The sequence below is a fragment of the Microcaecilia unicolor genome, chromosome 7 (genome assembly GCF_901765095.1).
Source record: "Microcaecilia unicolor chromosome 7, aMicUni1.1, whole genome shotgun sequence".
NCBI lineage: Eukaryota > Metazoa > Chordata > Amphibia > Gymnophiona > Siphonopidae > Microcaecilia > Microcaecilia unicolor.
The window spans coordinates 106003590-106015689 of NC_044037.1; the positions used below are offsets into that span (position 1 = coordinate 106003590).

At 43.9% G+C, this 12100-nt stretch overlaps 2 protein-coding genes across 3 annotated transcripts in view; one reads left to right on the top strand and one right to left on the bottom strand.

The window, feature by feature from the left end:
• LOC115474492 (nucleoside diphosphate kinase A-like) overlaps positions 1–4289 on the bottom strand; it is an 84836-nt gene extending 80547 nt beyond the window's left edge. The window contains exon 1 of one of the 2 annotated variants that reach the window (XM_030209979.1): positions 4063–4289. In XM_030209979.1, coding sequence (XP_030065839.1) covers positions 4063–4070 — 8 coding nt within the window. In that variant the 5' untranslated portion in view covers positions 4071–4289. Of the gene's footprint in view, positions 1–3741; positions 4022–4062 lie in introns of those variants that run through there. The other variant, XM_030209980.1, reaches the window with a different exon arrangement.
• A 514-nt stretch (positions 4290–4803) lies between these two features.
• Positions 4804–12100, top strand: part of KCTD13 (potassium channel tetramerization domain containing 13) — an 81561-nt gene continuing 74264 nt past the window's right edge. Inside the window, exons 1-3 of the mRNA XM_030209425.1 lie at positions 4804–4878; positions 5088–5327; positions 7111–7280. Coding sequence (XP_030065285.1) covers positions 5093–5327; positions 7111–7280 — 405 coding nt within the window. The 5' untranslated portion in view covers positions 4804–4878; positions 5088–5092. The remainder of the gene's footprint in view (positions 4879–5087; positions 5328–7110; positions 7281–12100) is intronic.

The window sequence follows — 12100 nt, forward strand, 5'->3', positions numbered from 1 at the left end:
CCACATTCTCTGGCAACGAATTCCAGAGTTTAATTACACGTTGAGTGAAGAACATTTTTCTCTGATTCGTTTTAAATTTACTACATTGTAGCTTCATCGCATGCCCCCTAGTCCTAGTATTTTTGGAAAGTGTGAACAGACGCTTCACATCTAACCATTCAATTCCACTCATTATTTTATAGACCTCTATCATATCTCCCCTCAGCCACCTTTTCTCCAAGCTGAAGAGCCCTAGCCGCTTTAGCCTTTCCTCGTAGGGAAGTCGTCCCATCCCCTTTATCATTTTCGTTGCCCTTCTCTGCACCTTTTCTAATTCCACTATATCTTTTTTGAGATGCGGCGACCAGAATTTAACACAATATTCGAGGTGCGGTCACACCATGGAGCGATAGAAAGGCATTATAACATCCTAATTTTTGTTTTCCATTCCTTTCCTAATAATACCTAACATTCTATTTGCTTTCTTAGCCACAGCAGCACACTGAGCAGAAGGTTTCAACATATCATCAACGACGACACCTAGATCCCTTTCTTGGTCCGTGACGCCTAATGTGGAACCTTGCATGACGTAGCTATAATTTGGGTTCCTCTTTCCCACATGCATCACTTTGCACTTGCTCACATTAAATGTCATCTGCCATTTAGACGCCCAGTCTCCCAGTCTCGTAAGGTCCTCTTGTAATTTTTCACAATCCTCCCGCGATTTAATGGCTTTGAATAACTTTCCAGCTCATTTTCGAAAGTGATCGCCGGCCATCTTCTGACACAAATCGGGAGATGGACGGCGATCTCCTGAACCCGGCGAAATTGGTATAATCGAAAGTCGATTTTGGCCGGGTTCAACTGCTTTCCATCGTGGAGCCAGCGAAACATCAAAGGGGCATGTCGGTAGGGTAGTGAAGGCAGGACGGGGGCGTGCTCACGAGATGGCTGGCTTCGCCCAATAATGGAAAAAAAAGCCAGGCTTGACAAGCATTTCGCTGGCTTTACTTGGTCCCTTTTTTCTCACGACCAAGCTTAAACAAGGAGCCCCAACTGACCAAATGACCACCGAAGGGAATCGGGGATGACCTCCCCTTACTCCCCCAGTGGTCATCAACCCCCTCCCACCCAAAAAAAATTTTTTTTTTGCCAGCCTCAAATGTCATACCCAGCTCCCTGATAGCAGTATGCAAGTCCCTGGAGCAGTTTTTAGTGGGTGCAGTGCACTTCAGACAGGTGGACCCAGGCCCATCCCCTCCTACCTGTTACACTTGTGGTGGTAAATGGGAGCCCTTCAAAACCCACCCAAAACCCACTGTACCCACATCTAGGTGCCCCCCTTCACCCCGTAGGGCTATGGTAATGGTGTAGAGTTGTGGGGAGTGGGTTTTGGGGGGGATTTGGGGGGCTAAACAACCAAGGGAAGGGAGCTATGCACCTGGGAGCTATTTTTAATTAAAAAAAAAATTTGTAGAAGTGCCCCCTAGGGTGCTCGGTTGGTGTCCTGGCATGTGAGGGGGGCCAGTGCACTACAAATGCTGGCTCCTCCCATGACCAAATGCCTTGCATTTCGCCGGATTTGAGATGGCCGGCATTATTTTCCATTATGGTCGAAAACCGATGCTGGCCATCTCAAACCCGATGAACTCTGACATTTGGCCGGACCCAACCGTATTAGCGAATAAAAAGATGGCCGGCCATCTTTTTCGAAAATACGGTTGACTCCACCCGCTTGCGACGCCGGCACCCGAGATGGCCGCCGCCGTTCGATTATGCCCATCTTTGTGTCATCAGCAAATTTAATTACCTCACTAGTTACTCCCATCTCTAGGTCATTTATAAATATGTTAAAAAGCAGCGGTCCTAGCACAGAGCGCTGGGGAACCCCACTAACTACTCTTCTCCATTGGGAATACTGACCATTTAACCCTACTCTCTGTTTTATATCTTTTAACCAGTTTTTAATCCACAATAGAACACTACCTCCTATCGCATGACTCTCCAATTTCCTCTGGAGTCTTTCATGAGGTACTTTGTCAAACGCCTTCTGAAAATCCAGATACACAATATCAACCGGCTCCCCTTTATCCTGGAGGTCCAGGGAACAGAGCTGACAAAATACTCGGGGTCCTTTTACTAAGCCACGCTAGTGATTCCCGGCGCTGCAGATGCAACAAATCCAATAGGAATTGAATGGGCTTTGTCGCATTTGCCATGCGGGAATTACTAGTGTGGCTTAGTTAAAAGGAGCCATTAATTCCAGGCCTTTTTGGCCACTACTAGTTTTTGAATTTACACCCTAAAGCTGTGTGGGATTTATAAGCCCTTATTCTACCTGTCGAAATCCATGCTGCATGTCCCATAATGCATCATGATAGAGTTATCAGAAAGCAAAAATTCTCCCTGTAGGATTTGGGTAACTTGGCAGCTCTGAGGGAGTAGGGGCAAGGCCAGGATATTGCACTGACTGGACCTAGAGCCAACAAACTGAAATCCATCAGTGCTCAAGAATTCTGTTACAGGGCAGCTGAAACTCTGGTTACAGGGAGGATGTTAGACAAAGGGCCTTTGTCTCTCCAGGACCCTCCCCACTTTACCAAATGCACACAGAGCAACTCAGGCTGTACTAATCAGTATTGCTCCAACAAGCCAGAGCCAGAGACCTTAGGCTAATCTACAAGGAGATTTTCCTTCACTCAAGAGGGACAACTATTTTACTGGTATGATCACACCCTCAGAGCTCCCAAGTTACCCCGTTCCAGAAGGAAGATTTTAGACTAGTTCGTTCTGGATTCTGACATCCCTATCCTGATGTATTATTGGTCCTGAAGCACTAATTTTAATGGGTAGAATCATGGACTACAAATACCACAGTAGGCTGGCATAAAAGTTTAAAACAGGAACTGACCCAAAATTCTGGAATTGGGTAACTTGACACCAGTAGCCATTGGTTGTGGGTAAACTGGTGAGTATGATTGGGGTGAGGTGATTATGGGGTTGTAGAGGGTGTAAGACCAGGGGCAGCACTAACAACAGACTCCACAATGTCACCTTCTTGGTTCTCATTTTGAAGGTTTCTTTCTCTTTGTACTCAAATATATCTGAATTTGAGAGGGCGAGGCATTGGATAACAGGTTTTTCCTTCTTGAGTCCTGCTTTTCTGCTTTACATTAGTGGTTTTCAAAGCTGATCCTCCAGGACTGAACATCAGCATAACCAAAAAATGTGCAAATAATTCTAGCTCTCAAAGCAAATGTATGCAAACATTTCTCATGAATATTCCATGTGACCATCCTGAATAAAACAAGCTCTGTTGGGGGCCCTGGAAGACTGGATTTGAGAGGCACCACTAGTGCCTGTATGAAGGTAAAGAAGTTTTGATTATGATCAGTACAGTAGCATCTTCCCAAGGATTTGCTCTGGCAGCAGGTATGATGGGAGCTGTGTGTGACAGTTTTATGATTAAAAAAAAGAGAAAGGACTTTATAGTGACCTTGTCTGTAGATGACCTTGAAAAGTTATCTAAGTGACATTCAGAAGCTCAAATATTCTCTCAACCATTCACACACCCTCTCTTCTCTGTACCTCTTTATCTTTATTTCAATCTGACTTTTTATTACTGTTTTATACTCTCTCAGTTCAGCTCTTTTATAATGTCTCTCTGTTTCTCTCTTTCTATCTTATACTGTCTCTGTATTTTCTTTCTCCCTCTCTATCCATTTCTCTTTGTCTCTATGTTGCTTGTTCTTTCATCCTTACCTCTTTCCGTGTATGCTTCTTGCTGTTTTTCTCTTCTTGAGCCTATGCTATGCTGGATCTCTGCAATTGAACATTTCTTCCTCAAACACCCACAGGCGTGTCCTAAATACGCCCAACACACTGCAAGAAATCCTGTCACTCAGAGCTACACAATATTTCCCCTTGGGCATCCAGACCAGGGCAGAATTTCAGTCAGAAGCTTGTGACTCTGAGACATTATCAGGAAGAAGTATCTGTCAGAGACACTAGACTACAGAACTAGGCAATTGAGAGACTGACAAGATATCGTTCAGAGTAGACCCCCCAAACCAGGAAACTTACTGTATCATGAAGAGGTAGACAGTATGAATGGCATAAACGGAGATTAAGCAGCATGTCCATAACAGCCACTCGTCATGCTTGTCATTCTTTTTCCAGATCAGTGAGCTGTGAAGTCATGCATTGCATGGCTCAGCCATGAAAAAAGAAAATGGATCTGAAAAATGGATGGGTGTAGAAAGGGAAGGGGATTCGGAACATGGCAGTCCATTAACCTCGTAGCATGCACATATTAGGGTTGCAACATAACTTCAGGTTTATCCAGTTCTTGCTCTCTACCCCAGTGCATGTAGGGATTTGAAGTTTCTCTCGACATGGATGCTCATATGCTGTCTCCAGTGGTTCATATAACAATCCCTCATCCTTTTTGCACGTACATTCACCCTGTCACTTCTACCCACACTAACCCTGCATAATGTCAGGAAAGAATCCCCTCATCTAACTTATCTGATTAAATTCCATCCCTCTAATAAGAGACAAGAAAAAAAACCCCTCTGTTTAGGTAACATCTAGAATTCTATATACAATCAGTGCTACGTAAAATTATAAAATAATTATTATAGCTTGTACAGGTCACTGCAAGTTCTATATGACAATGAAGTCCGAGATCTAAATGCTGTTGGATAGTTGACATATTGTACAGTGCACACTTACAGCGGTTCTCAGAGAGATTCACACGTCTACTGTTTCATTGACATTTCTCCATAAAGTTTAATTTGAAAAAAAAAAAAAAAAAAAATCCCGGAAGGAACAAAGAAACAGACAGCGTCCACCCAAGCTGAGCCGATCCATCGACAGGCAAACTGCCACTTGTCAAAGGTTGGTTTTCACATCTTGTATGATGTGTATCTACATATCACTGTATATGTTTACACACACATTATGAATTTATAAGAGGGGATGGCTTAGTACTGGTTGCTGCAGGCCAGAATTAAAGCTTGTTTACATCCTTTACTGGCATGGTAGGGCGGGTCAGAAGTGTGTCGATCATTATAACAGACTCATATTTTGTTGTCTCTGTATTACAGTCAAGATGTCAGCTGAAGCTTCCTTACCAGCTCCTGATCTTGATCACTCCCTGGTGCCCACCCGGCCACATAGGGCTGGTGTGACCTTCGACCTGAAGCCCCTGAATCCAAGCAGCAAGTACGTGAAGCTGAACGTGGGGGGGACTCTGCACTACACCACAGTGCAGACCCTTACCAAGCAGGACACCATGCTGAAAGCTATGTTCAGTGGAAGAATGGAGGTTCTAACAGATAGTGAAGGTACAGTGGCACTACTTGCATACAGGGCTGCTGTTACCTCTAAGCAAAGAGGACAGTTAGCTCAGATCTGCATAACTCTTCAGGGCCCATCACAGGAAGAGAACACTGGAGAGGAGCAAGATGTGTGAGAGAGGAGCTGTGCTTGCTGTCTGTCCATTACTTCCCACTGCTTTCTCCTAGACACCATCCCATGGTTCTGATGCTTCTGACTCACTGCCAGTCTACCTTCTGAGTTGCACTGTTATGGCAGCCCATGGTAGTCTCTGCTTTGGGTGCTGCCACTAACTCCTCCCACTGCTCTATGGCTTCCAGTGCTGCTGCGGACATAGGCGCCCGGTATAAGAGGCTTGGACAGGCTAAGCCTCCCCTGCTGTGCTCTGAGAGGTTTAAATTGTTGATTTACCTCCATCCTCATAGCAGGAGCTGCAGTGAAAGCCCTCTAGCCTTGTGTAACCAATTGTAGAAATTGGTTTATGGTTTGTTTACCTTACTGCTGGGAGAGCAGGGGGAGGGGGGGTGTTGGCTGGGTTGCCAGGGAGATATTTAAGGAGGATGACTTCCTGACCTGCACTGAGAACAGATAGCAGCAGAATCGGACAACCAGACAACAAAGGTAGAAAAGATCATTTTATTTTCATTATAGTGTTTGGAATATGTCCACTTTGAGAATCAGGTGCTCAAAATTAAAAGTTTATATTTATTTATTTACTTATTTATGGCATTTTATCCCACATTAAACATGAATTAGGGTGTTTTGTGGCTCTACATGAGAACTGTGATGATATGATCCCTTGTTTCATATTGTTGACGGTCTGCATTTTCTGTATGGGTGGTATATTGGTGTATTAGGTTCTGCCCAGTGTAATATTTATGGTACAGTAAGGTTCTGAGTGTGTTTTTGCACAAAGTTGTGCATAGTGTTTTGCAGTTGAGCGATTGTGCTTAGAATATGCTTTGAGCAACCACTTTATTCTTTGACATATGATACATACCTAATATCTAAATTTAATAAAAGGTATTAATTGTGACTTTTATTTTTATTTATTTATTTTTTCTGTGTGTTATCAGACAATGATGGATTTAAGCTCCACCCTTGGCCCCACCCCTAACCCCGCCCCCTTTAGCCTCCTCAAACAGTTGGGCCACCGACCGCCTATGGCTGCGGACCTAACAAAGCCTGAGGAGGAGATGGCAAGGAAGTCAAGGGAATGCTTGCTGGGCAGAGACTAGGGTGGCAGGAAACAAAAGAGAGAAAGCAAGAAGGGGTGAGGTAGGGTTGCCACCTGACTCCTTGTCATAAGGAGCAAGCTAGCCTAACCCTGGTTTTAGCCTGTTTCATGCAAGGATTTGTAGTTCTGATTGGCCCATACAATTCCTGCTTGCAGTAAGATGAAACCAGGACTAAATTAACCTGTTCTGTCTGGCATAGTCAGGTGGCAGCCCTGGGGTGAGGAAAAGGGAAAGAAAGAGGGGAGGTTTATATGGAGAAAATAATAGGGGGTCCATCTACAAAAGTATGCCTGGGGCCCTTTAAGTGTAGAATGTCAGCAAGGAGGCCCATTTTAACAACTACACCTTTTCTTGAAAGACAGAGCAAGGAGACACTTCGCAAGGTGTGGGAAGTAGTGGTACCAGAGTCAAAAGATGGAAAAGTAATGAATGGGGAAAAGAGAGGCTCACTTCAGTGAAAAACTGTCTTAGGACCACAGAAAGGTTTTTTGTTTCCGCTCCTCCTCATCTTCCTTAAACCACTTCCTTTGCTTTTTCTCTCTCTTTCATGTAGGCTGGATCCTGATCGATCGGAGTGGGAAGCACTTTGGCACCATCCTGAATTACTTGCGAGATGGATCCGTGTCACTGCCAGAGACGCAGCGTGAGCTGGAAGAAGTGATGTGTGAGGCTCGGTACTACCTGATCCAGGGTCTAGTGGAGGATTGTCAACTGGCACTACAGGTAAGGAGAGATGGTTGCAGTGGAATGAGGAGAAAACATTGGAAGGAGTAATTTAAAATAAGGAAGATACATGTAGCTGTAATGAAAAGACCACACCTTTTATTCTAGAAAATGATATATAACATAGTAACATAGTAGATGATGGCAGAAAAAGACCTGCACGGTCCATCCAGTCAGCTCAACAAGGTAACTCATATGTGCTACTTTTTGTATATACCGTACTTTGATTTGTACCTGTGCTCTTCAGGGCACAGACCGTATAAGTCTGCCCAGCATTATCCCCGCCTCCCAACCACCGGCTCTGGCACAGACCGTATAAGTCTGCCCAGCACTATCCCCGCCTCCCAACGACCAGCCCCGCCTCCTGCCACCGGCTCTAGCACAGACCGTATAAGTCTGCCCAGCACTATCCTCACCTCCCAACCACCGGCTCTGGCACAGACCATATAAGTCTGCCCAGCACTATCCCTGCCTCCCACCACCGGCTCTGGCACAGACCGTATAAGTCTGCCCAGCACTAACCCTGCCTCCCAACCACCAGCCCCGCCTCCCACCACCGGCTCTGCCACCCGATCTCAACTAAGCTCCTGAGGATCCATTCCTTCTGCACAGGATTCCTTTATGCTTATCCCACGCATGTTTGAATTCCATTACCGTTTTCATTTCCACCACCTCCCGCGGGAGGGCATTCCAAGCATCCACTACTCTCTCCATGAAAAAATACTTGAAGCAATAATAATAATAATTTATATTTATATATATATATATATCTAAAGCAATAAAGTGCATGACAAATGTAAACAGAAAGGAAAGGAGCAAAGGCTCAGGCCTGTGGGATGGTTCTTATGGAGTGAGTGTCTATGACACCGATAGATGATAGGATTTGTTAATATTTCTTATTCAGCACAGAAAATATTAAATCACTGAGTACAGGTGAAACAAGGGATATGAGAGCTCTCCAGGCATTCCCATTAAAAAATCAGAGCATTTGATAACACGTTGAGATTAAACAACAACCTAAACTTGATAGTAGGGATGTTAAAGGCATTAAAGGGTAAAAGGGCCAAAGCAGGGCTGGCCCAAGGGTATCTTGATGCCCTAGGTAGCCATTCCCCTGTCTCCCCAGGGTGACTCAGGGCCCTTCCCCTCCCTTCCCCCATGTCCAACAACTTACTCTTTCCTTTGCTGCTGCTACGTCCATCTCCAGGCCTGAGAATGCAGTCACAAATGAAAGTGTGGAGAGATGCTGATCACTTTGATTAGGGGGGGGGGGGGGGGAGGTAAGGAAGCAGAAAGATGCTGAACACCTTATGAGGGAGGGGCAAGGAAGAGGAGGTACTAGACTACAGAACGGTAGGAAATGAAAGGGGATATATTGGACTTGGGGGAGGGCCTTGTACTTGGTTAGGAGGTGGAGGTGCACAGCTGAAGTTTTGCCTAGGATGTTGGATACCCTTGGGCCAGCCCTGTATAGGGTAAGGGGTTTCATGTGTTCAGATTTGGTGGACACTTGGGGGAAGAAGGGATGCTTGAGGAGAGACTTGTGAAGCCTGAAAGTAAGAAAGCTGTGGAGAAGGAATCTAGATAAATTCCAGAACAAAAATACAAGCAAGTATGTTTTGGTTTGGGTTGAATATTGATATTATTGCTGTTTCACTGTCATTACTGAACCATAGGGGACATGCAAGGGAGTGTCATGTTATAAGGTGCATGGATAGAGTAGGGCGGATATTGCCCTCCTGCAGGAGACACATTTGACTGGCCTGGAGCATGATAAGTTGCTAAAGAGTCCTTTGGGACAGATTTTCTACTCTGCATATAATTCCTAAAAGAAAGAGGTAGCAGTAATTGTGAGCAAGAAGGTATTCTTTACTCTGATGATCTCACCCTGTGGCACACAAGGATGGGGTGTTCAGGAAGGCCATGATGGATATTGAAGTAGGGGAAAAGGGGCCATTATTGATGGAAAGGGCATGAATTGTGCTTTGGAGCCAGTCGATAGATTGGGTGGTCAGGGTAAGTGTATTAAAAGTGAGGGCAAAGAACTGAGAAGATGTATGGCTGGATTTGGGTGCAAGGATATACTGAAGGAGAGGGTTTCCAAAGAGGATTTTCCTTTTTTTTTCCTTTAAGCAAGCTGTTCCTATGCCAAGCTGGACCTAGCTTTACTAAAACAAGGGTTGGAAAAAGGGGTGGGGGCCCTAAAAATATGCCTGATGAATTACTGCTTATGTGATGATAACAATGCTAATTGACCTCTCTGGGTATCAAGAGGATATAAGATCTAAGGCATGGAGAGCAAATGGTCAATCTTCTGCAAAGGAACTGCAGACTCTTTGTGTTGAGTAATTTAGAGAGAAATAGCATGCAAGGTATGACACCTGCTCAGGTGTGGGTAGTTGATACAGCTATCTGTGAGGAAAAAGAGGGAGGAGGGAAATGAACTAAAGATGATGTATGGAGATCTCATGGAGCTGCAGAGGTACACAAGCAGACAATGGGTCAAAAAAAGATTATTGCAGGATGCTACGGGTATGGAGTAAGATTGTTGTGCTGGAAGTGGAGAAAATGGAATACTTAATGTATCAAATCAAATTCTTGTATACTGCTAATATCCCCTTTCCAGGGTTCAGTATGGTTTACATCCTAGGTGAGACAAAAGCCGGCAATGTTAGTGTGAGGTATGAGAACAATTATAGACCATTGGTGTAATGCATGAGACCAAAAACATTATAGGAAAGGATAATGGATGATAATAGAAAGTAGAAGTCAACGGATTGTTTTGAAGATAGAGGTTTAAACTTAAGGTAGCTGTTTTCTGTTCTGATGGCAATAGGTAGAGGGTTCCATTTCTCGCCCAATGGAATTTTTGTGGAATTTGGGGGCAAATCTTGCAGGCTTCAAGATAAAGCCTGCTCTTTCTTCTCTTTAAATTTAATGTTATCCGAAATCTGCCTGACCATATAAAACTTGTCTGATCTGAAAATCTTGGCCAGAATGAGGGCACCCTTCTCCCAGTGCCTTATAGAACTCCACTGGAAGACCATCCTCTCCTGCTACTTTTCCAGTCTTTAGGCTCTTAATTGCCTCCCTAGAGTGGGCTTGGAATAAAGGGAGGCAATTAAGAGCCTAAAGACTGGAAAAGTAGCAGGAGAGGATGGTCTTCCAGTGGAGTTCTATAAGGCACTGGGAGAAGGGTGCCCTCATTCTGGCCAAGATTTTCAGTGCTTCTAGGAGACAAAACCTTCCTGGAGTCCATGTAGAATACAAATATTGCCTTAATTCATAAGGAGGGTAAATGCTAAGCAACTTTGAGTGAGCCTTAGGCTGGTGAGACTTTTAACGTGCGATATGGAGATCTTTGCCAAGATTTTGACAAGTAGGCTTCATTGTATAGTCTCCAGTGGGGTACATCCAGATCAGACAAGTTTTATATGGTCAGGCAGATTTCGGATAACATTAAATTTAAAGAGAAGAAAGAGCAGGCTTTATCTGTCACCCTAGACAGAGATCATTTAATAGGATGAAGTGGTAGCTACCTGTTCGCATTGTCAGAGTATATAAACATGAGAGAGGTTGGAAAAGAACCCTTTAGTGGTCTGTATTAGGTACAGTTTGGTAGAATTTAGTTTATATAGGGAGATGAGACAGGGCTGTCCCTCTCCCCACTGCTTTTTGTGTTAACCATTGAATCTTTTTCTTGTAGAATAAGGGGTAAGGAGTTTATTAGGCCTGTTTGGGTAGGTAAAGAGGCACGCAAGGTCTCTCTGTATTTGAATGATATAATAGTGTATATAACAGATCTCCCCAAACCTGATAGTGGAGGTAGAGAAGTTCTTGGTCTGCTTGATTTTTAACTTAGATAAGATAGAGGTGTTCGCTGTACATATATTGCTCACTGAATTGGCCAGGGTGATCCCATTTCAGTAGGCAAGTGGAGGGTATTTGGATATTGTCCTCCTGGAGAGATTAGTGTAGTTATACGAGTTGAATTATTAGCTGCTGGCACAGAAGTTAAAGTGGGAACGTGAGGCATAGGGGTGGAGATGGCTGTGGGTGAGCTGGGAAGAGTTAAGATGATGGTAGTGCATTACTTCACATTTCTATTCTCTCTGCAAAATTTTTATAGTCCTTAGACAAATATGTTAGTTAATTTGGAAGGGGAAGAAAACTAAGGTTGGTTGTAGAACATAAGAATAGCCATACTGGGTCCATCTAGCCCAAGTATCTTGCTTTCAACAGTGGTCAATCAAGGTCACAGGTACCTGGCAGAAACTCAGTTAGTAGCAACATTCCATCCTACCAATCCCAGGGACAAGCAGTGACTTCCCCCATGTCCTTCTTAATAACAAACTACGGACTTTTCCTCCAGGAACTTGTCTAAACTTGTTTTAAACCCAGATATGCTAACCATTGTTACCACAAGTTCCAGAGCTTAACTATTCTTTGAGTGAAAAAATATTTCCTTCTATGTGTTTTAAAAGTATTTCTGTGTAATTTATTTTTATTTGTTACATTTGTATCCCACATTTTCTTACCTATTTGTGTGGCTTACATAGTACTGTGATGGCGTGCGCCAGTTCCGGTGTTAACAAATACAAGGTGTTATTGTGGTATAATAAGGTTCATATGTAGTAGATGGGGAACTTTGGGGTGTGTCCATTACGATCTTTGGATTTGTTGTGTTGCAGGTATTCAGGCTTTTATGTTGGGTCGGTGAGATATGACTTCCTGAACAGATTTGTTTTTAGTTCTTTCCGGAAATTTAGGTGGTCGTACGTTGTTTTTACTATTTTTGGTAGTGCGTTCCATAGTTGTGC